Source organism: Prenolepis imparis, unplaced genomic scaffold (genome assembly GCF_030444845.1).
Source record: "Prenolepis imparis isolate NDT839.2.m4 unplaced genomic scaffold, iyPreImpa1.0 SCAF_7, whole genome shotgun sequence".
NCBI lineage: Eukaryota > Metazoa > Arthropoda > Insecta > Hymenoptera > Formicidae > Prenolepis > Prenolepis imparis.
The window spans coordinates 13,856,169-13,881,707 of record NW_028141165.1 but is presented as its reverse complement, the minus strand read 5'-3'; the positions used below and the strand labels follow the sequence as shown (position 1 = coordinate 13,881,707).

Here is a 25,539-nt window from a genome sequence, read left to right as displayed (position 1 = left end):
TTAAAGTACTCACACACACACACACACACACACACACACACACACACACACACAGTTGGAAAATTTGTGTTATTTTGTTAAAAACGGTCCCCGTTAAAATTTTTGTGTTAAACACATTCATGTATTAATTTAACATATTACTGTTGTGTTAATTGAACTCAAATGTTAAATTATTAAAACAACTAAAAAAAAGTGTAAAAATAACACAATGTGCATCTATTTTTAATATTACACAATAAATATGTTCCGTATTATTAGTGATTTATTTGTTAAAATTTACAGAAAAAAAATATTAGTTTTACTTTATAATATAAGTGGGGATGATAAAATGTAAAATTAACAATTTTTTTAGTTAATTTTTACATTAAGAAACTATGTTAATTTTACACAAAATTTATTTTACTTGAAGTTTGCATTTATTTTATGTTAAAATATTAACACAATATTCGATTCACCATTTAACACACATATCCATATTATGTTAAATTAACACAAACATTTCTGTGGACCGTTTGGGACATGTGATATTTGTTAAATTTAACACAAATTTTTCAACTGTGATACATATATTCTATACTTTTTCTTATCTTGAAATTTACAGTAAATTTCAAGGTAAATTTCTGCAGATTGGAGACTTTTGTTTTTGTTTCATTTTTATTTGCCAAAACCTATACCTAGCGAATAGAAATTAGTCGTGTCACCTCAATATTCCTTCATTCTCGTGAGACAATGCGGAGAATTCGCAGTGTTGAATATCACTAAGGGCGTTCTGACCTACCCTGAAGGCATCGATGGGATCAATTGCAAACAGCGCAAGATTCGGTTAAATGATTTTGGTACGGATTTACGGGAGACTCCGGCACTCCGGCGGTATCTTAACGTTACAGAGATGGACAAAAGACGCCGTAACGTCAAACAATAACATCGAATACAATACGCTTTATTCATAAGATGTCTCCTTAAAACCTAATCATTTCATTTGTAGATTCTGTAAAATTAATTTAAAATCGATCTCTTCCCTTGGTGGTAAAAATTCAAGGCGATCTCTTTTCATAAAGCTACAACTTAATAAAGAAGATTATATTTAAACATTCGATAATTAAAATGTATATATATAAACTTTGACCGACGGTATTAAATACTATATAAGCCAAAGCAAAATAACAATGAATAATAAAAGATAATCTTCAGATTGTAATAGAATCAAAACACAATCGCGGCTTCTGTTGTGTGAGATATTTATCAAAATTCTTGAAAAGCATGCTATGGATATTATGAATATTTTCACCTTATTATATTAATGTGACGATGTTTATGCCCGATTATATTACTTAGCATCCTGTTTTAAACCGCCAAATGTATTATGTAAGCGCCGTAATAAATCCCTTTGCTATTCTATTAAAATATTCAAAATAAACGTGTAATTCGTTTTAACGAGATTACAGAGAGAATGAAGAACTTTTGCTTAAAAGCTTAAAAAATAATGTATAATTTATATAAAATAATTTTATGTGTGAAAAATCTATTAAGTTTCCCTACATTTTCCCCATCTGTTTTATATATTTTCATAAATATATAAAACGCAAATGGAATAAGTTAAAGATTCCAACATATGTAGAGAACAATTATTTAAAACAAAAACAGGAAAGGACCAGGGAAAATGGAATAAAACGCTCTGCGAATGCAATGTAATTTGAAATTCAAACTCAAAGTATGATTTTGTCATTCGTGTCTCAGATACCTTCGTGAGAGAGAAAGGACTGCCACTCGTGGAGACTAATTAATCGAGCGTGTGAGCGTTGAATTCAGGTCACCGAGCAAGATTCGGAGGTTGCATCGGCACAATCTCTACGCGAGAGTTAATTGAAGGGCTAAGATATCACCGTTGAAAATGGTCACATCTTCTTTGGGTCATGTTCTTTCGCTTCATTCTATTCTCATCGAAAACTTGACTCACAATTTATATATCTATTGTTGGCTAATATCTATCTATTATTTTTTAATACAAGGCAATAAAAAATTTTATATCAAATTATTTGTTGTCTAAAACATAATTATTTTATAAAGTATTTTGTCAAGAAAACCATACTTTGCTTGCTTAATTCCATTAGTGCTGAAAAAAATAAAATTTAGAATATCTTTAATACTTGTGTTTGATTAAATTTTTAAGAGATTAATTACAATCAAACTGGTATCGCTGCCTTTAAAGCATTTGACACATGACTGTACTATGCTGATCCTTTCTCACGAAATAACTGAGATACGAGAGATTAGAGAGTGCAAATTTACCCGAAAGCCGTTGTAATCTCGACAAGACAAGTATCTTCGTGTACAATGCGCGAAACTTGCGATGGACGCGCATTTTGGCTCGATAAAATTAATTGAAAATAGCCCGAAACTCAATTAAGTCTTCGCTTAATGGCGTAACTTGTATAAGAAAAATAGACGTGTGCATGCATCAACGAAATTGCGAGCGTGCCCGTCAAGTGTTGCGAAGAAGCCGATGCATCCGGGAATTTCAGTTTCGCGAGACATCAGGACGAATGCTTATATACGCGCATTAGAAAATTCTCGACTGAACGTCGGGAATTCGCGATCTGACTTTCGAAAATGGCGAAATTCCTATCATATTACACAGACCTGTTATGGATCCTTCATTATAAATTTAACTGTTTCTCTCGACTGTTTCATGACACTGACGGAAATGGGTCAGCGTAATAAAGAGACCACGGACGTAAAATTTGCGTGCGTATATATAAAATAAGTTTTTCATTAATTTGACATATTTTTTTCTTTATAATTTTTCTAACATTTTGTTTGAAAACCTATCTTCTATCTTTTATCATATCAATCTTTCCGTCTCTGTTGTAGGGACAAATTTATTGCAATTTATAATATGTATATTATATTTTAAAGAGAGAGAAAATAATATTAAATTTTGCCCTATACAATATATCGAATTTATCTCTGTATCAGAGTAGCGCAGAATAATAAGATTTCTTTTTACTTGTTTATTATGCTTCATTAGAATGAAAATTAAAGCATATTAATCAAGATTTTCTGATTACGTTGTAAACTTACTGGTAAATGTATTTCATTTTGACTATAGACATACTATTTATCTAATCCGCGTTGTTTTTTACGTTAATTAATTAAGAAAAGTAAGTTAATTAAGAAAATACGATTAGCTTTTCAATTTAAATATCTCGAAAAGCGTGAACGATGCGTTTCGTCGGTGTATCATTGTTTTACCAATTTTTATATTATTCAAAATTAAATCGTATCGGTTTCGAGAATTAAAACTCGCGCGGCAAGTTTCGCGGTTTCGATCTTTTTAATAATTCGATGCAACCCATTTATGTCAGTTTGCAGTGACGTTTCGCTTTTTCATGCCATTAGTTGGTCAGGCGTAGGAACGATTAAAGATGGGAGAAGAAAACGTATCCTTAAAGTGCCGTTTTTTTTGCACATGGCAAGGACGATCCTTTGATTCGTCCCCCTCGCTAGAAAACTGCGAGTCATCGTTCGTAATGAAAGCTTCTTCGACGCTTCAATTTTTATAAATATACGCTTTTCCCCCTCACGACCGTTTCTCTTTCCGGATAAAAATATATAATTGTAATCGCACCGTGATGAATCATAAACTTTTGCAGCTATTCGCGTCAAAACATCTCAAAAATACCTTTAATTCAGAAAAATCCAATACTGAGAGAAAGATTAGCAATTTGCGACGGAATTTTTCTTTGAAATAGGTTCTTAAACAACGTCAACAGACCCAGAAAAAATTCACTGTCACGCTGTCATTGTAGAAGAATAAAAAACGCGCAATTTTCAAAGTACACACTTGTGGACAAAAAAAATGCTCGTGTCTAAATGAACGTCATGTTGGGCAATGAAACGAATGTCAATCTCAATATCATTGAAGAACCTTCTATTGAAAGTCGATCATTAAAACCGTGTCCCAGGTGGTACAACATGAGCTTTTCCCCATTGTCGTAAAATGTCACATGAAATGCCGCGTGCGCTCCTAAATATTCACTTGACGAGAATTAATTACATTCTCTCGCGCGAATCTCGGTTTTTAGCGCGAATTTTCGCCCACATATATATCTGTGCGAAAAGACCGAATTTTTCAATATGAAAAAAAATTACTCGAGTATTGCACTTTTTCATTTTTTTAGGTTGCATTTCGATCGAAATATTTTATGCAACGTAAAAACAGAAAAAAATTCATAACAGATAATAAAATGCAATTTAATATGATTTATATGCATGTTGAATTATTAATCGTTTTTTTTTTCAATATCATTATAGATTCGCTGCAAACACATTCTCGTTTATATATAATTTCAATATTTCATGTTAAAATAAACTTTCTAAAAAGAAAATTGTAAATTAAATTACTTATTATTTAATTATAATTCTACTTCTTCCTTTTCAACTTAAATAATAAAGAAAAACTGAATAAATATCTCGAGAATTTATTCATTTATAGAAAATATTTCTCAAAATCTCGAATACATCTATTAATTTCTTCGAGTCTACAATTACTATCAATGCAGAGCTTCGAGATATACGAGAAACTTGATTTGGAGTAAATTAATCGCGTTTTGCGCGATCCAAAAAGGGATTGTCTTCATTGAGACATCTCGTTTGCGAAAGAAAGGGATATGTAATTTTGTTTCGATGAAAACGAATTGCTCGAGTTAGATTCGTCGGTGTACTTTGACGACTTTCGGCAGCCATTAAGGAACGATGGTGGGACGTTGATCGATTACGCGATTCGCGGCAAAAAAAAAAAAAATGATGAATCTCGCTGATGCGCTCTCTCTCCCTTTCCAATTCTATTTTTCCTATATCGGCATTCCTAGTATTATATAAAGGAAATTCCACAAGACGATTCATCCATTCAAGATGAGCCAGAATCTCTGACACAACGATGAAGAATAGATATATCGATCGTATCATCGGTAATATCTTCATCGCTTGGCGACTTGGCCTAATTAGTTTCGTCCGGCCCCTATAATCTATTCTCTGTGGACTTTATCGCAATGTTCGATATAATCCGATATAGAACTATTTATATATAGAAACTAATAACGTAATAATCATTCTGCTGAATTTAAACAAGATTACCATTAATAATAATGACGTACACAAAACACCCTGGCGCGAGAACTTGATTGTTATTTCTCGCATCGACAAACAAGGTGTAAATTGTGCAATATTGCTCAAGAAAAGAAGAAGAAAGGAAAAACATAGCAAAACCATCAAAAATTTGCGACAGTCGTACATTTTACATTTATTTGGAATTTCACTCTTTTCGAATTCGAACGTACACAGTTGGAAAATTTGTTTTCTTGTTAAAAACGGTCCCTGTTAAAATTTTTGTGTTAAATATTTAACACATTCATGTGTTAATTTAACATATTGCTGTTATGTTAATTGGACTCAAATGTTAAATTATTAAAACAACTAAAAAAAAGTGTAAAAATAACACAATGTATATCTATTTTTAATTTTACACAATAAATATGTTCGGTATTATTAGTGACAAGATTTATCTGTTAAAATTTACAGAAAAAAAATGTTAATTTTACTTTATAATATAAGTGGGGGTGATAAAATGTAAAATCAACAATTTTTTTAGTTAATTTTTACATTAAAACTATGTTAACTTTACACAAAATTTATTTTAAGTTTATTTGAAGTTTGCATTTATTTTATGTTAAAATATTAACACAATATTCGTGTCACCATTTAACACAATATTCGTGTCACCATTTATCCGTATTATGTTAAATTAACACAAAAATTTTTGTGGACCGTTTGGGACAGGTGATATTTGTTAAATTTAACACAAATTTTTCAACTGTGCACGTGCTTTCCACCAATTTTCTCGAAAATTATTCGCCTCTCTCTTTCCACTCGGAGTTAGTTTCATCGATCATTGCCATTCGAATCTATTTCCACCTTGCATAGAAAGTTTCGCTCTCGCGAGAGATTGATTTTTCGATTTCCTTTTTATAGTTGGCAAAATTTCATTTTATGTTCTAAAATTTTTTGCGGCTTTCCACTCCTTTGCGTTTTCGATCGACAGCATGAAATACTGACTCATCGCGATTTTAAAAGTACTTTATTAACTATTTCGAATCTAAATAACCGCCGTGAAAGATTGTCAATTTTAATTGTGATACGACAAAGTAACTATGATATTATTCTGTCACTGGTGTCCCGATTTTTATAGAATTAGAGAGGGGAAGAGGGTTCTATATAAGATATTTCTATAGTTTCGAAATATTGATAATATGTAAAGAACAATAAAAGATAATATATAAAGAAACTGAATTTTTTATGATGTAAAAAATTAAATTCATAATTATTAATATTCGTGAAATTATGCTTATTATAGAAATTGAGTTTTCAATTAGTACAATAAATTTTATCTGTGTGTGAAAATTATTCTAAGAATGAGGGCTAGAAAACGATCCATTACTGCGACCTTGTTTGTGTGATCTAAAAGTCGAACGATAACGTCGGGTGAGTATGTGACGTTCAATAATGAGAAACCATGTACAATATTTATCTGTTGAACTACTATTTTGATTGCCTGGCATTGCCGTCATTTGTAATGTCACCGCGTAGATTAAAATCTTGGAACAATTTATGTGAGTATAGACTGAAGTTTATATAAAATAAATATGCAATTTAAGCGCGGACAACAGAAGATTTTCTTCGACAAACTTGTTTCCTCGGAAAATTCGTTGCGCGAACTCTTAAGACTTTTGCGCGATCGATTTTCGTTTCGGCGAAACGACCGGCTATTTTCATGTTTCGCTTCGATTGGCGATTAATCTAGTGTATACTAAAGTATACTTCTCTTACGAGACTTCTCTTACATACTTACGTATGTGAAGGAGTTTATACAAAGTGTTATACATGCACACACCTTCTTCGAAACTTGATAAAACAAATTTTCGTCTATCAAGTCGCGCTCGAAATATGTATAAACTAATTTTAAAACTTGTAACAATTTTACGAAGACATTGATAAAATAATATACACTCTTAGCGGAAGCGAAATGTGGAAAAAGCTTAATTTTATATTTCTAAAATAATATTGTAATTTAAATAATGAAACTTTACTCATGCGATGAATTTTGAAATTATATCTTTTTTTCTTTTAAAAAAATGCACGCTTTAAGGTCAGAGAAAAGCTCATAATTGCACAATATTGTGACATGTCTGAGACACTTTCCTCGAAATAATGTATATTTTTAAGATGTTTCGCTACATTAAATTAAATATACGTGTATACGCGTATCCTATGCAATTGAATATTTTTCACACTGAAAGAATTTTCTCTTAGAATTTACCCTGAAAATCATGGTAATTGTGGAACTAAACTGCATAGTAAAATTAATCAAACATATTTTATATTTTATTGTGATAGATATTATTATTTTTATTGTGATAAATAATAATCAAAGAAATTCTCATAAAATTCTTTTCATATCATATTATCTTACAATTACCATGATTTTCAGGGTAAATTCTAAGAAAAAATTCTCTCTGTGTATATTTTTAAGATGTTTTGATACATTAAATTAAACACACGTGTATCCTATGCAATTGAATATTTTTCACACATCGTGGAACTAAACTGCATAGTAAAATTAATCAAACATATTTTATATTTTATTGTGATAGATATTATTATTTTTATTGTGATAAATAATAATCAAAGAAATTCTCATAAAATTCTTTCCATATCATATTATCCTACAATTATCATGATTTTCAGGGTAAATTCTAAGAAAAAATTCTCTCTGTGTATATTTTTAAGATGTTTCGATACATTAAATTAAACACACGTGTATCCTATGCAATTGAATATTTTTCACACTAAACGAATTTTCTCTTAGAATTTACCCTGAAAATCATAGTAATTGTGGAACTAAACTGCATAGTAAAATTAATCAAACATATTTTATATTTTATTGTGATAGATATTATTATTTTTATTGTGATAAATAATAATCAAAGAAATTCTCATAAAATTCTTTCCATATCATATCCTACAATTACCATGATTTTCAGGGTAAATTCTAAGAAAAAATTCTCTCTGTGTATATTTTTAAGATGTTTCGATACATTAAATTAAACACACGTGTATCCTATGCAATTGAATATTTTTCACACTAAACGAATTTTCTCTTAGAATTTACCCTGAAAATCATGGTAATCGTGGAACTAAACTGCTTAGTAAAATTAATCAAACATATTTTATATTTTATTGTGATAGATATTATTATTTTTATTGTGATAAATAATAATCAAAGAAATTCTCATAAAATTCTTTCCATATCATATCCTACAATTACCATGATTTTCAGGGTAAATTCTAAGAAAAAATTCTCTCTGTGTATATTTTTAAGATGTTTCGATACATTAAATTAAACACACGTGTATCCTATGCAATTGAATATTTTTCACACTGAAAAAATTTTCTCTTAGAATTTACCCTGAAAATCATGGTAATTGTGGAACTAAACTGCATAGTAAAATTAATCAAACATATTTTATATTTTATTGTGATAGATATTATTATTTTTATTGTGATAAATAATAATCAAAGAAATTCTCATAAAATTCTTTCCATATCATATCCTACAATTACCATGATTTTCAGGGTAAATTCTAAGAAAAAATTCTCTCTGTGTATATTTTTAAGATGTTTCGATACATTAAATTAAACACACGCGTATCCTATGCAATTGAATATTTTTTACGATCGTAGAAATGTTGTTTTGCATCGTTTCAAATCGATACAGCTGAATGTACGATTGCATGATCCATCGCACACGGGCACACCTTGGCGCGTTGAGTGAGTCATTACGCGCGGGAATTGCGCGGACATATGGTGGCGTCGTTTCGCATAAGAGACGCGAGTTAACGTTTCCGTTAACGTGCGAATGATACCTCTTCAATGTGAAATCGTGTTCGCCATATGTGCGCGAGACCCGACGTAAATGCGGGTATAATAAAAACGGTATTTATTAGCCTTCGTGCTGATATTCGCGATTTTTTTGCAGGAACACAAAATTGAAAGCTATTAAAAGCTTCGAGTAGGGCAGAATGCGGGGAAAAACGATTATTTGCTTCGTTGGCCATGAATTCGTTCAAATAAAATTGTCCAACAAAATCGAATTAAAGATATCAAAAATATTATTATTAATTTAGATTATTAATAATGTTAAAATTAAAGTAGAATAATGTACAATTATTGCGTGAGGGACTAGTGTAGGAAAATGTGATCGAACTCTAGCTGCAGGTCGAAATATTAGAGAAAATTATATACGCGCTAATAAATGTGAAATGCAATCGCATTCACGGCAATTGAGATTTGATGTTTCTTCCGAAAATAGCAATCCAATGCATGAAAATCGCCACTCCAATACATATACATGTATCGCGATGGACGACAAGTGAAACACGTCATAGAGAGCGATGGAGAGAATCGAAATTGCGGTCTACGCAATGACCACATTGAATGCGGCGCCGGTGAGTAATAGAGAGACAATATGGGACAGGATTGAGTGCCGGAACTCAGGGCGGCATAAATCAGTTTTCAATAAAGCAAAACATTCAATATCGCTAGCCGCGCAAGAACGCCGTCTCTCGCGAGTCATATGCGAATGTCAGATGCATTCATTTTGCATCAACAGATGCATCGTTTTGAAAAATTTCGCGCGCACATACACACATTGTGCTGAGCCTACATGAGCGTAATGAGATTGTTCTTATATATATGCAGGATGTTTCTTAAAACATATGTCAAAAATACAAGGGATGATTTCTGAGGTTATTTTATGAAAATTTATACCTCTGATAATTTTTCGAAAATTGCTTTGTTTCGAAGATACAGGGCGATAAAAATTTACAAGAAATACAATATTTTTAATATATTTTTATTTTTATTAACACAATATTTTCTGGCATCACTGATAACGACAATAAAGAAGTTCTTTGAACACTACATTAATAACTTTTACAGATATTAATTATTTTCTTATAAATTTTTATCACCTTGTATCTTCAAAACAAAACAATTTTCAAAAAATCATCAAAGATATAAATTTATTCATAAAATGACCCAAGAAATCATCCCTTAAATTTTTGACATATGTTTAAGAAACACCCTGTATATATATTCTTTGAAATTGTGTTATCAAATAATTATTATACAAAAGTATCGTAAATGTATTCTATTCTCTTATTGTCAAATTCAATGCTATACAGTAATAAAATTCAATGCTATACAGTAATAAAATATTTAATGCTATACAGAAAGAAAAAAAGAAATTCTTTTGAAAAATTAAAACATTTTTACATATTCATAGAATTAAATATATATATTAAGTAAAATTTATTGAAAACATATGTATGTATATAAAATCTTTTTTTAAATATTGTATAAGTAGAGAATTTAAAGTCTACATGTTTTGGAAAATTGTTAAAGAATTGAGATTTTGCATCGTAACAATCTTAATCAAATATTTTTCAGATGCAAAAAGTTATAGTATAGAAATCAATTATGATTTTAAACCGAACATCATATACGAATACATTTTCTTGTGTAATTATTAATTTTCTATATAATATTTATGATTCGTCGTATATGTATAATAATATAAAGAAATTAATAATAATATAAAGAAAAAATATACAAAAAAAAAAAAATATATAAATTGTTCTTTTTTTCTAGAACGCACTTAATATTTCTATAATATTTTTATCTTGCATCTGTTTTTCCTTATTAGAATATGCTGTCGGTGAGAAAGTTTCTCCAGTTCAAGTGTTTACTGCAGACGCAAGTTTTGTGTAAATAATTGCAAATTGCAGATATTAGCGCGAGGTTACAAAGATTTAATAACTATAGAAAGAAAGGTTGTTAAAGTATCGTAAAGGGGATAATTGTAAACTTTTTCGCGAGGTGCAATAAAAGTCCAAGCGTTCCCATGGAAGAAGTCTTCTGAACTACTCGAGAATGTAAAATAAATGATATCTTCCTGTAATATGTACTTTGAAACCGGAAATATAGTTAAAATAATGAAACAGCTCTACAGCTTAAAATACAACAATTTCGTATATATATTACAAAAGCTTTCAACTCTGTATTATTTCAATACATTGTTAGAAAAACAGTCTCTCGCGCAACACAGATATACATTTGACACGCAACCTCCTCGTTGCGGCAATATTGGTCTCTCTCTCGGTATATTTCACTCTCAAGTGGTGATAACTACAGAATTGTTTCTTTTCCTGCGCAAGTTCCTCCGCACCCTATCCATATACAAAAGACGTACTATCTATCTATCCAGAAGAGCTTTCAAGCAGAAAGAATCGTCGAAAATGCCGATAGTTTTCAGCGAGGTGGGAACTACGAGCCGCAACATCGTTGGAGGCGATTTTTCCTTTTCCGCGAGAGAGAGGAAATAGATCGTCCGGAGATCGTGTCTCGTAATTATCGATTGTGTCAGCTGTGCGGGCCCATGCCATCGCAAAGTACAGGCCCCCCGTGCATAGAGAGAATTTTATCTTAGAATTTACCCTGAAAATCATGGTAATCGTGGGACAATATAATATGAAAAAAATTTTTTTTAATATTGATTAATTTGAGAATTGCCTGATCTTTCCGGTATTTCTGTTTAAAATTTCAGGTAAAATAAAAAAATTTGTAGATGCAGCTTTTTAAAAGCTTATTTATTGTATACGCTTTTTAATGTTTTCTATTCATACGAATGGAAAGTTATTAAGAATGCAATTTTTCTAGCATTTAATATTGATTTATTAATTGTAAAATTAATTTGGACAATAACAAAGCGCGATATATCATTATATCTAAACTCTAAAAAATATATGCAAGTTTATAATATAAAATGAAAATAGAAAAAAAAATTTATTATAAACGTGTTAAGAAATATTAATTTATTTAAATTAATTATTTATTAAATTATTTATTTAATTATATATTTATTATCATTTATTGTATAAGCTTTTCAATGTTTTCTATTCATACGATTGGGAAGTTATCAAGAATGCAGTTTTTCTAGCATTTAATATTGATTTATTAATTGTAAAATTAATTTTATATCATTATATCTAAACGCTAAAAATATAATATAAAATAAAAATAGAAAACAAAAAATAATTTATTATAAACGTGTTAAGAAATATTAATTTATTTAAATTAATTATTTATTAAATTATTATGTATTTATTAAATTATTTATTTAATTATATATTTATTATCATTTATTGTATAAGCTTTTCAATGTTTTCTATTCATACGATTGGGAAGTTATCAAGAATGCAGTTTTTCTAGCATTTAATATTGATTTATTAATTGTAGAATTAATTTTATATCATTATATCTAAACGCTAAAAATATAATATAAAATAAAAATAGAAAACAAAAAATAATTTACAATATGTAAGATGTGATTTGCCAGTCGAATTTTTAAACAAGGTTTAAGATTTTATTGACCAACACTGACTAAGACAATTCTTATATTATAAGACTTTATTTGGGAATAATCTCAATTCGAGATTTATTTCCCGACTCCCCTCTAACCCCCCTATAAAATTATAGGCGAGAAAAATATAGATCCGAAAGTCGCTGAATCGGGAATCGTTTCCCAATTCAGCGACTTTCGGATCTATATTTTTCTCGCCTATAATTTTATAGGGGGCTTAGAGGGGAGTCGGGAAATAAATCTCGAATTGAGATTATTCCCAAATAAAGTCTTATAATATAAGAATTGTCTTAGTCAGTGTTGGTCAATAAAATCTTAAACCTTGTTTAAAAAATAATTTATTATAAACGTGTTAAGAAATATTAATTTATTTAAATTAATTATTTATTAAATTATTATGTATTTATTAAATTATTTATTTAATTATATTATTTATTAAATAAATAAGTACTAATTTTTTAAAATATTACCTGTTAAAAAATTGAACAATTTTTTATGAAACTTACATAAGTTCTTGATACTGAAATAGATCGTAAAATTTTAATAAAAATTTAAATATTGCAAAGATGTGTTAGACATATATTTCTTAAGTGTTAAATAAGAATAAAATTATCAAAAGGACAATTTTTTAACAAAATTCCCTAAATCCCAATCAAATTCCATGAGAATTCCCTGATTTTTTCCTGACAATACCAGGTTTTCAAGGTTTCTCCCGGAAGTATACACCCTGCATACTTTTAGTAAATTTCACTACACTTTTAGTAAAATTAATCAAACATATTTTACATTTTATTGTGATAGATATATTATTATTTTTATTGTGATAAATATTAATCAGAGAGATTCTCATAAAATTCTTTCCATACCATATTGCCCCACGATTACCATGATTTTCAGGGTAAATTCTAAGAGAAAATTTTCTCTGTGTTGTAATAGCTAATGCCACGCGTCGTGCAAATCGTCGCGAAATTGATAGTCGAGCTGCGGACGCGGACAGCATGCGCCAGTTTGCCAAGCGGTACCAAGCGGATTCGAGATCGAATACAACCCCGCGCGTTTAACGGGGCAAACGACGACGGATCGATAGCGAATTCGATCGAAACGAACGACGGCGCGTTTCGCCGACAGAAACTGTTAATTTATGCAGTAGTGCTTGCTCTACGCAATCTTTCTCTACTTGTCGACGTGTCTGTCGTTAGATAATATCTATAGACACCGTGTTATATCGTATTTTTTGTATCAATATACATATATAGATATATGTATGTCGCGCTGCAATTGTAAATGTCAAGGTGTAACATTTTCAGAGAGATAAATAAATTTTATTAGAAAAAGTCGTCTCGTTCTCCCCGTTTGTAAAAAGCTAATCCGATGATATAATATTCGCGCGAATTATTCCAACATTCGAATCGTTCGTACATCTCTGTGCGATGTTTTTTGTTTTTGAAAAATACGGCAAACTATGCTAGATCGCTCGAAGAGAAACAAAGTTTGAAATACTTCATTTACAACATCGCGATAGACAGGCTTCATTTACAGCATTACAATAGACAGAATGTAATTGATATTTAGCACAATAGAGAATAGATTGTTAATATGAACGTACAAACGGAACGTCCGCATGGCAATTAAGAATAGCCAAAAAAATGGCCATCGGCAAAGCAGAATCCGGCGATCGGGATTTGCTACGTGTATTCACGTGTCAGAATCCGTTATTGAAAAACACGCTATATAAATATACATATATAAATAACGTAAAGGGGATATTTAAGGATTAAAAGTTGATACGCAACTCCGCGAGTTGAATTTATATCGACGTGTTTTTTCCAGGGTTTGACTAAGTGGGCCCAACCCAATAAAACCCGGTGGGTTTTATTGGGTTAAACCCACTTTAAAAAACTTACTTAAAAACCCATTTATAAAACCCATCCAAAAATGCTAAAAATTTAATAATATTATAAATGAAGTATTTAATATTGATTAATTTTTATTTAATTTTTCTTATTTATTAATGTAATAGAAGGTCTATTACATTAATAAATAAAAAAAATTAAATAAAAATTAATTCATAATAAGGAATTGTGCCAATTAAATAGCCAATTTTCTTAATCATTAGTGAATTATAAAAAATTAAATTTAAAAAATTAAAAAACCCAACAAAATCCCAAAAAACTCAATAAAACCCCAAAAAACCCAATAAACCCCAAAAAACCCGGTTTAAAAAAAAACCCACTGGGCTGGGCTTTTTAAAAAAAACCTGGGTTTTTTAAACCCTGGTTTTTTCTGTCTTTCGCTCTCTAGTTCTAGTTTTTTCTCGAATCGCGCTTTAAATTTGCAACATCTGCAAAATGTCCGCTTGCCATCTGCGCAATCTGCGATTCAGTTATTGTTAATACTGTAAGCTATATCGATTTAAATTTTTTGGCGCGCAAATCGGAAAAAACAAAGCGTTTGTAATCGTGCGTGTGAATATCGGTTGAAAAAAAAAAAACATTACGTTCTGGAAATATTTCCTCTACGGTTATTATATATACGGGACTATATATGCCATGAGCGGCACAAAATACTCCATGGAAAATAATACATATTTTATCACATATATGCATGTTTTATCTATTTCTCTGTTCGATTGTTATGAAAAACATATAGATTAAGCTCTCGCTTTTGTGTATTCAATAGATTTAATAATTGTTTTCATTATATATTTTTTTAGAAAATATATATTTTGTCACTATAAATCCCTTCTTAATAAATTTCTTGCCAATTCTCGCTTTGAATAAATTATATAATAAAATAACAATGTTGTAAATTTATGTAATGTAAATTTAGTCAGATTTTTGTTAAATATTTTTGCTAATAAAATGTTCATAGAATTTTGCCCATTATTTTTAATAAGTAAAATAAATAAATAATGAAACATTGGTATTGAATATATATGCTGAGCATCTGCTAAATAACATCGATAGTCTATTTAACATACTTATATTAACATAATAGTTTTTATTAATTCGATGAATACGTAGCTTTTTGTGTTGTTCGGTGATTACAGAACATTCATAATAAATATTTGCTGTAAAAAGGAATGGCAAATATTTATCATAAAATGCAAATCATTTATTAAACATATTGACTGTTAAAAATTTATAAAAGCACCGGCTATACAATATAAAGCACATACAGGCAAGTATTTATGAGTGTTTAAATAACAATATTTTTTGCTCGCTGATGAGTTATTGGAGGGTTTCTGCTAAAATTATAAAAATAATATATCTCTCTTGTGAAATTAAAATTGGATACGCAATATATACGTATATCGAGAAATTTGGAGATACAATTGAAAATTTTTTCGACTACTAAAATTTGTTTTATCAATTAAAAACTTTTGCAATATCTCGAGATATTGTAAAAGCTTTTAATTGATAAAATATATGTGATAAACAATATAACGTTCTTTTTATTACTCGGTCATTTTCCAATAATCATTAATCACTGATGTTACTCAATATTCTCCCTGCTAAAGATAAAAGACTCGATTTTCGATATTGTGAATCAGGCGCGCTCGCACAAACATAGACGAGAAATTACCTTTGATTTTCGTCGACGATGACATTCTGGCAGTGGAATGTTCGTTTCTGTCTCCAGTAGTTTTCTTTCGCAATTAGACAGTTTCTTTCTTTTTTTTTTTTTTGAAAACTCGCTTCTAATAATATATCTACATTCTCCCTTTCAAACTATTCAATTCTTATTCTTACAATCGTTTCGCGCATTTTCATATTTCGTAAAAATATACTCTCAATATTATTTTCCGTTTAGCTCTCTTTCTACTCGATCGATTCGATCCTCACAATCGTGTATCCAGTGCACCCTATACTTAATAAGATTACTCTGTCACATTTTATAAATCGAGAGAGACTGAGTGGACTATTCTCAACTATGGAAATATTGTCTGCATCAATTTCCTCCTTCAGCTGAACCTCTCTTCTTTTTGTCAATTCTTTTCTCTCTCTCTCTCCCTCTCTCGCTCTCTCTCTCTCTCTTTGCTAACTATCGGCCCTTTCAAAAGATGCCGTTTGCTCGAGTTTGATATTTTTTCGATCTTACATCGACTCGCTCGACGACCATTCAGTCAATGTCCCGCGACGATATCTCCCTCCGATTCCTTCCTTCCGGTCTCGTGATCGCTCTGCGGGTCTCGTTTAGCTTCACACGGGGGCGAGGGCGGCGTCGGTCCTGCCGGCGTTAGGTCGCGCGTCGCACTGAAGGGAGAATCCGAGGAGAGAGCGCGGCTCTCTCCTCGCCCGATATTTCGAACGCAGCCACCTACCGGATGCGCGCGAGCGCCGCTGGAAAACCACCCCTTCCTCGTTCGAGCGAGTGTAAGCTCGCCGTCAAGGACAACGTGTCGCATCGCCGCCGTTCTACTCTTCACTCCTAGGATCCAGAGATTGCAAATCGAAACGAGGCCCTTTACTCAATTTGATTTAGCGGCGAGCGAAACGACAATGTTTCGATGTACCGTTCTGATATCTTCGGCCTCTTGCAATATTCTTGTTCATCGTTGATTATACTCCGTATAAAACGGTATACATGCGTAGTTTGTCGATTAAAATCGTAGACAAACCTCTATTTACAATTAACATTTTAAATTTATACTATATAACACGTTAAAAAAAATTATTTCGCATCAAAATGTCATTTTTTTTGTTACAGCCTCGTTCCAACAACCCTTTTACGATATTTCGAAATGAAGTACTTATTGTTTTTTTTTTTTATTGCGATCCAGCTTCGCGTGTCATTCACAATATTTGCGATATGGAAAAATATTTATCGCACGTCGAGCGGAATTTCTCGAAGAGAATATTTCATTGTACTTCAACGTATATAGGCAATCGTGTCGTTTCACGTGGCTTAAAGAAATTAATACCCGTCAGAGACTCTTTCATACGAAAAATATCATAAATCATCCCCTTTAGCCCATTATGGGCACTGCTTTTCGCATTACACGAAATACGATTACACGAAATATATAAAATCGTTTGTCGAGAAATTGGAGAAAAACGGCGGCACATTTCGTAGAAACGTAATATTACAACCCCGTAATATTATACAATTTGGTGTTTCTCTCACTATCTCAATTTTACATCAAAGCACCGTCGGTAGCTTTGGTTAACATCGACCAACATTGCTCTTATCCGATCTCGTTCCCATGCTGGCAACGCTTCGAACATACGTACATATATGCGTCGGAGGACATTGTAATCCTTTGTCTGTGCTTGACAAGTACGATAATACAGCAGCAATAGGGTTTTAACGTCAGTTTTTGCGAAATAGATCGGAGGAAGTAAGCTCAATCGGAATAATTATCCTGATGTTGAAATAAATGCGATACCGCGCGATATTTTCCAATGTTACAATAAATAGTTTTCAATCGTTGATTCCTCTTAATTTATTACGATATAAATTCTACGACACTTTATTCCGAGCACAAAGCTTTCAATTTTAATTAAAAGTCTATGAATAAATTGATGACAGTATAAATTGATTTCTTCTCATATATAGGCAACGGTTGACAATATTAAGATATATAATTGTAATATCGAGTAATTTTATGTAGATTTATGTAACAATTCATGTTTTCCGTAATATGTAAAAACGTGAAATTGCAAAGCTCATATGCACATGCGATAAAATAGATAAGATGAAAGAGATAGAATCAAAGTACACAAATATCTTGATATTTGAATATATCTCAAATATTTATATGGTATGTGTTATAAATAAAATGAAAGGAAAACCAAAAGAACATATGTTTGTATATACTTTACTTATGTAAGCATGCAAAGTGGTAAAATTATACTGAATGCGATATCGAGTACCTTAGCTAGATTTATATACATGTATATATATTTCGAGGTAAAGAACACGGAGAGATGGCGTATCGATACTTTATATTAAAGATAAAAACAGAACGTAATACACGTTTTGAAATTTTTATTCTTCCGCATCTCGATAAAAAAAAAATCACGTTTAATTCGTCTGCACAACCGCAACAATTTCACGCGAAAAATACATATTTATCTTCATTGCGAGCATCATCAGGTACACGTTGGTGATAAAACGCAATTATGTTCAACCTCTCTTGAATGGCAATTTGATTCGAGTGACCTACGAAAGTTGCATGTAATTGCGTGAATCGAATTTTGCATAAAAAGATGGTCTCTTCTCTAATAAATAAAAGTATCGGAGAGAGTTTCGCAAAAGTTTTGTTCGTCTACTGCAATTATTTCGACCAAACTAATTTTCAGGAAATTATGCATTCGAGAGAGTTAATTTGATCTTATAATCAAGTTACCACTTAAAACGAAATCCTGATTTAAATATCCGTCTTATAATTTTGCATATTTTCCGTATTTTTGTTTTTTTATATTAAAAAATAAAAAGACTAAAATTACAAAATTTTCATTTTCATAGATTATGCTTTACTTATTTTTATTTATCTTTGATCGTTCTCGCATAATATTGTTTCATTAAAAGTGTCAGATTTTCGTTAACGAAACAAAACTTCTCTCATGTACGCATTGATTTTAATTAGAATAATTAAATTTAATTAAAATAATTAACGTGAAGTAATAAGCTGCGACCTTAATGGTTCCATATGCTTTTGACAGTCTTCCGAATCCCGAAGAGCCAACGCAAAACTCGAATGCAACTTACAAATGCAACATTTCTTTGTGAGCGGATGAAAGGACAGAGTTGTGCGGAGTAAGTTTGTGCAGACGTACCGATAATTATAAACTTTATGCCGCTTCCCCCACATTAGTGATTTAAATTCATTCCAAAGCGCAAAACTATTCCATGTCTTTTATTGAAGTATATATTTGGAGTGTTCTATATTATAGAAATATTTTCCAAGTATTGCACTGTAAATTACGAATCTTTGTGAATACTATTAATGCGCACAGCAAGAAAATTTTATGTTCCTTTAATAATATTCATATAAAATGTAATTATTTTGTCCTAAAAGTGCGGATTGAATTGTGCGAAGCAAAGCGAAAAGAGTGTATTTATCGCGTTTTGCATTTCCTCTCGCGCTTCAATTTGCCTCCACAGCCTCTCCTAGTTATACCTTTAGCGGTTAACTTGAGTAAATATAAAATCCGCAGAGAAATATATATTACACAGAGAAACATCTCTGAATAAATATTTCCATCGAAATAATTTTGCAAAATTTTCATCGATATACATATTGAAACTATTTATTTCCATCTTTCTATTTTAATCGCGGGTCCTTCTAAAGTTTCATTTATCGAGAAAAGCACCCAACTTTAGTAAATATAAAATCCGCAGAGAAATATATATCGTACACAGAGAAACATCTCTGAATAAATATTTTCATCGAAATAATTTTGGTAAATTTTCATCGATATACATATTGAAACTATTTATTTCCATCTTTCTATTTTAATCGCGGGTCCTTCTAAAGTTTCATTTATCGAGAAAAGCACCCAACTTGAGTAAATATAAAATCCGCAGAGAAATATAATATCGCACACAGAGAAACATCTCTGAATAAATATTTTCATCGAAATAATTTTGGTAAATTTTCATCGATATACATATTGAAACTATTTATTTCCATCTTTCTATTTTAATCGCGGGTCCTTCTAAAGTTTCATTTATCGAGAAAAGCATCCAGAACTGCATGCCTTACAGACATTCTTGCGTGGGCTCGCCTACGATTGATTCTAGCGCGACGTAAGCATCTTCGGATGACTGTAACCGCGTGAAGAATGACAAAGCTCGCAGTGACAGCAACATCGGACATCTGTCACTCGTCGAGATAATTGTGAAAATAATGTTGCAAGCGTTTGTGCAACGTGTACAAATGTCAGTAAGAAGTATCAAGGTAATAGCAATTCCCTTCAGCCTTCTGGCGGATATCTTTCTGATTAAACCATACATTAAAAAAAAAATATATTAAACTAGTTTCTTTTAAATAAATGCGAAAGTACACTGAGAGAATTTTCTCTTAGAATTTACCCTGAAAATCGTGAGATAATATGGTATGGAAAAAATTTTATGAGAATTTCTGATTAATATCTATTACAATAAAAATAATAATATCTATCACAATAAAATATAAAACATGTTTGATTAATTTTAAACTGCATAGTAAAATTTACTAACTATATAGTAAAATTAATCAAACATATTTTATATTTTATTGTAATAGATATTATTATTCTTATTGTGATAAATATTAATCAGAGAAATTCTCATAAAATTCTTTCCATACTATATTGTCCCACGATTACCATAATTTTCAGAATAAATTCTAAGAGAAAATTCTCTCTGTGTACAAAAGATATATTTCTGTCCAAGTCTTTAAAATAATTAATTTTAGAGACTCGTAATTCACTAAGGACAATTTGATGTATACATTTTTTTTTTAGCTACAGATTTCTTACTACAATCATTTCAGATATTATTCTATTATTTCTAAGTATAATTATAATTTTACAAATATCAAAATATTTGTTCAAATTAAGGAGCAATTATCTATATACAGTAGAAATACAAACGTAATGTTGAATAAGATATTCCTTGATATATTATGTCTCGTTACTGAATAAAACTACCTTTTCCCGACAATATGTCAAGAAGAGATTTCCATGAAATAAGCAAATTTCGTCTTTCGCATAATATAAATGGATTCTACCAAGAAAGTACACATTACAAATGTTCTCTTTAAGAAGCTATCTCTGTCCCCGCCTTCGCTTTTCAGCGTAGGCAGCGAGTGCTGGAAATGGAGCAATAATTGCTTTAGTTTGAGGAAAGTCAAGAAACCGGCGATGTAACATCATTTACTATAACAGTATAAGTACAACGGTTACGACTTGGCGTTATGCGAACGCAATTCAGCGAACGTTTATGCGCGTGTGTTAAAATTGGTAGAAGGGATACATATGTGTATGCAAATTGCATCCTTTCTGCTGATGCTGTTCGTAGCACATTCGGAATCGAGCGCGTCTTAACATCCTCCGTCATAACTATAAACGTAGTGATATAGCGATCTGGGTTCACCTGTTTCTCCTTAACCCGTGATCGTGATTGAATGGTATAATAAAAGATACATCGTTATGGAGAATCGTTCGCGTGAGCGGCGAAAAAAAAAATATTAGCAGAGAGCGAGACGTTAAAACGTTTTTCGCTTAAATTTATACTATTATTAGGGGGGATTAGAAGATACGATAAAAGCCGCGATCGACGATAAATCGCCCTTTCCTTCCTGCACCGCCCACCAGTGATTTGGTTTAATCTACCGACCGGGAAAAAACCGATCGCGGGTGTGGGTTTGGTCGATCGCGGTTCAGTGGTAGCGGCCGCATTTGGATCGGACGAGCTAGTAGTTGTGCTCGACCATTACCGACACGCAGTAGTTACGGTCGATGCATAATCCGCCGCGAGAAATTGACGCAAGAGCCGGAGTGACCTTCTTCATTCGTTTCATTCGCGTGCTATTTTTCTCTGATCGTCATTTTCCTTTCTCGATCAATCATTTCGTATACTTTTCTCTTATTTCATCCTACGTTGTCGCAAAAGGTTCCATTTAAGAGTTCTATTTAAGATTGAATAAACATCTTGTTTTAAAAGTGAATCAAAGTACAAAACACTATATTCGAGAACCTTTGATTCGAAAAACTAATTCAATTGGTTACATATATCGAATATAAACATATTCAATATATTATTTAAAAAATAATTCTATATTTCTTCATTTCTCCAAAACTATAGATAAATCAAATATTTACGGGAGATTATCGTCGTAAATATCTGTCGTTTCTTATAATATAGGTACTTTTTCAAATTTTTAAGCTAAAATATCAAATTCTAGCAATATTAGGTCTATATTAGGTTCATTTAAAAAATAATTTTTAATATATTTCTTCATTTCTCCAAAAATATTAGATTTAGATAAATCAAATTTTTACGGGAGATTATCGTCGTAAATAACTGTCGTTTCTTATAGTATACTTTTTCAAATTTTGTTTTAAGCCAAAATATCAAATTCTAGCAAAGTATAGTAATCTGAACGAGGCCTATATAGCAGCAGTGTATTAACACAAAAACGAAAAAAGCGATGATGAATAGCAAAGTTACTGGGTCAACAAAAATCAGAGAAAGAGGAGCGCACGATTGCAGTGCTCCGAGCAGATAGAAAACATTTTCGGATGACACTTCTATTACGGGAACGCAAAGAATCCGTCCCCGTGGACAACTGAGAGCAACGAGAAGGGAAGGGAGAGAACGGCAAGAAAGAACGAAACGAAAGGTGGCAGATGGATCTTCGGGGGAGACGCAGTGGCGGATTTAGAGGCATCAAGAGCCCTAAGCGAAACGCTCGCTGAGAATCTGTAAATCCTCGAAGAAGGATATCAAACATCTGTGGTATGCGTTTCTGATGAAACGCCGCAAATATAGCAAGTTATAATAAATAATATAAAAATACACAGAGAGAATTTTCTCTTAGAATTTACCCTGAAAATCATAATCGTGGGACAATATGGTATGGAAAGAATTTTATGGGAATTTCTCTGATTAATATTTATCACAATAAAAATAATAATATCTATCGCAATAAAATATAAAACATGTTTGATTAATTTTACTCAACTACACAGTATTTTATATTTTATTTTTTACATATTTTATTGTAATAGATATTATTTTTATTATGATAAATATTAATCAAAGAAATTCTCATAAAATCCTTTTCATATCATAATGTCCCACGATTACTAATGATTTTCAGGATAAATTCCAAGAGAAAATTCTCTCTGTGTACAAACTACAAAATCTAATGGAAGACGTAAGTTATTGCATAATTAATTTATTACTGTGTTTACAGTAATATATATACAATTATAAAACGAAAAATTTTTTTATTTAAACATATTTACAACATATTATTATAATTAAAATAATAATATTTTGTAAGTAATACACAGAGAGAATTTTCTCTTAGAATTTACCCGGAAAATCAAGGTAATCGTGGGACAATAGGGTATGGAAAGAATTTTATGAGTTTCTCTGATTAATATTTATCACAATAAAAATAATAATATCTATCACAATAAAACAGGTTTGATTAATTTCACTATAACAAGTTTTATATCTTATTGTGATAGATATTATTATTTTTATTGCGATATATTAGAGAAATTAATATCAGAGAAATTCTTATAAAATTCTTTCCGTATCATATTGTCCCATGATTATCATGATTTTCAGGGTAAATTCTAAGAGAAAATTCCATCAGTGTCTTATATAGCCTGAATAATATGATAAATTTGTAAAGACTCGAGTAAGATCCGCTTAGATCACTTATAAATCCGCCACTGTAGAATTGCGACTTTTACTCTTATTTCCTCTTTGCCACAGAGCGCGTTTCGTCTCTTTCCCACCCCTTTTTCTCACCAGCTGGCAATAAATCTCCCGGCACTCTGTCGATCGCTCTGAGTCCGAAGCACTGAAATCTTCGCTTTTTCTCTTGGATATACCAACTTGACCGTGTGTTTCTAGATATCTCGTCCGATTCGCGAGCGAGATCGGATCTCATATAAGTACGAGGGAGATGAAATTACGCGAATTGGTTGACCTTTAGTTATCGGTTCGTAAATTGACTTTTGTAATTATTTCGATAGATGGTTCGCCCCAATGTTTAGACCGAACGTGATGATGATTTAATTAAGATTAATAATATTTTCAATTAAAACACCGTATATATAATATTCTTGTGTTAAGAGAAATGAGTGATCTTGATAATTACATTTGCAAATTCAGCCCATTCAAATTAAATAGATTAGAATAATCATTGATAAATGAGCGCGTTGCATTAATTTGACATAAAGTATTACAAGATCTTCTTTATTGCACTAAATGTATTAAATAACAATCAACTTTATCGTTTTCAAAGTAATTTTTCTTAATAAAAATATATAAATGAAAATATCAAATATTGATAATTATACATTATAAAAAATACGAATAAATAAAATTTTTGATGTTATTTAAAAACAATCTGCGCATGCGTGTATGCTAAATATGTAAATATCTTAAATTTAATTAACATTTCTCAAAGGAATGGTTATCGTTTTCGGTATTCGATTACTCGATATTTGTTATCGTTTTCGGTATTCGATTACTCGATATTTGCATATGTATATTAATTAGATATTTGTATTTTCGAAATTATTTCTCTTCGCATTCGTTTCTCTTTCGTTCTATAAATTTATGCAAGTTGGTCTCTCTATAGCGAGCACAGCTGACGATTTTTTTTTTATATTGAGGTTCTTCCCGCAATACCCCAGCGGGAATATTGATTCAATTATATTATATGCCTGGGATTATTATACGGATTATCTTCTCAGAAAAAAGATGGCACGTCCGTACGGAGAATAATTAATTTGACGAGACAAAATGAAAAAAAAGACTCACCAAATGCTGCTTGATGAAATTTCCCAGCGGAGATAACTTTCGGATGCTGGATCTCAAGTTTCCCCGTTCGTTCCTGACCTGTTGCTCTCTTTCATGAAATCAAAAATATGATATGGATTAATTAGATAAATCTGTCTAAAATCGTAGTGATAAATTAAAAAAAGTAAGAACGTTTCTTACGACAAACTGCATCGATATATTTTCGAATGTTTTTCCAAATGAAATAAAGCTACATTCAATTTTCACGTTTTACTCTTTATTTTTTTAAAATCTATTTAAAAATACTTTTCACGCAAATAATGTAAATAAAATGCCTTAATTTTCAACGAAATCAAGAAAATGCAAACGTTCTTAAAAATATATATTATTGCAGTTATATTTAAATAGATGAAAATGTGCGATTCAGAATAATCGTTGAAAAATAAATCATAATTTTTGTCGGACTCTATCATCTTTTTTTATTACTTCGTTGCAAGACTACCGTCTTTTACAGATATTTTTCA

The 25,539-nt window shown here is 30.9% G+C and overlaps 1 protein-coding gene across 9 annotated transcripts in view; it reads right to left on the bottom strand.

Annotated features, from left to right (window-relative positions):
• Positions 1–25,539, bottom strand: part of LOC145939131 (pleckstrin homology domain-containing family G member 5) — a 169,292-nt gene that overhangs the window by 80,240 nt on the left and 63,513 nt on the right. For 8 of the 9 annotated variants that reach the window (XM_083043316.1, XM_083043317.1, XM_083043310.1 and 5 more), the window contains one exon: positions 25,037–25,136. In XM_083043316.1, the coding sequence (XP_082899442.1) occupies positions 25,037–25,136 (100 nt within the window). The remainder of the gene's footprint in view (positions 1–25,036; positions 25,137–25,539) is intronic. The other variant, XM_083043314.1, reaches the window with a different exon arrangement.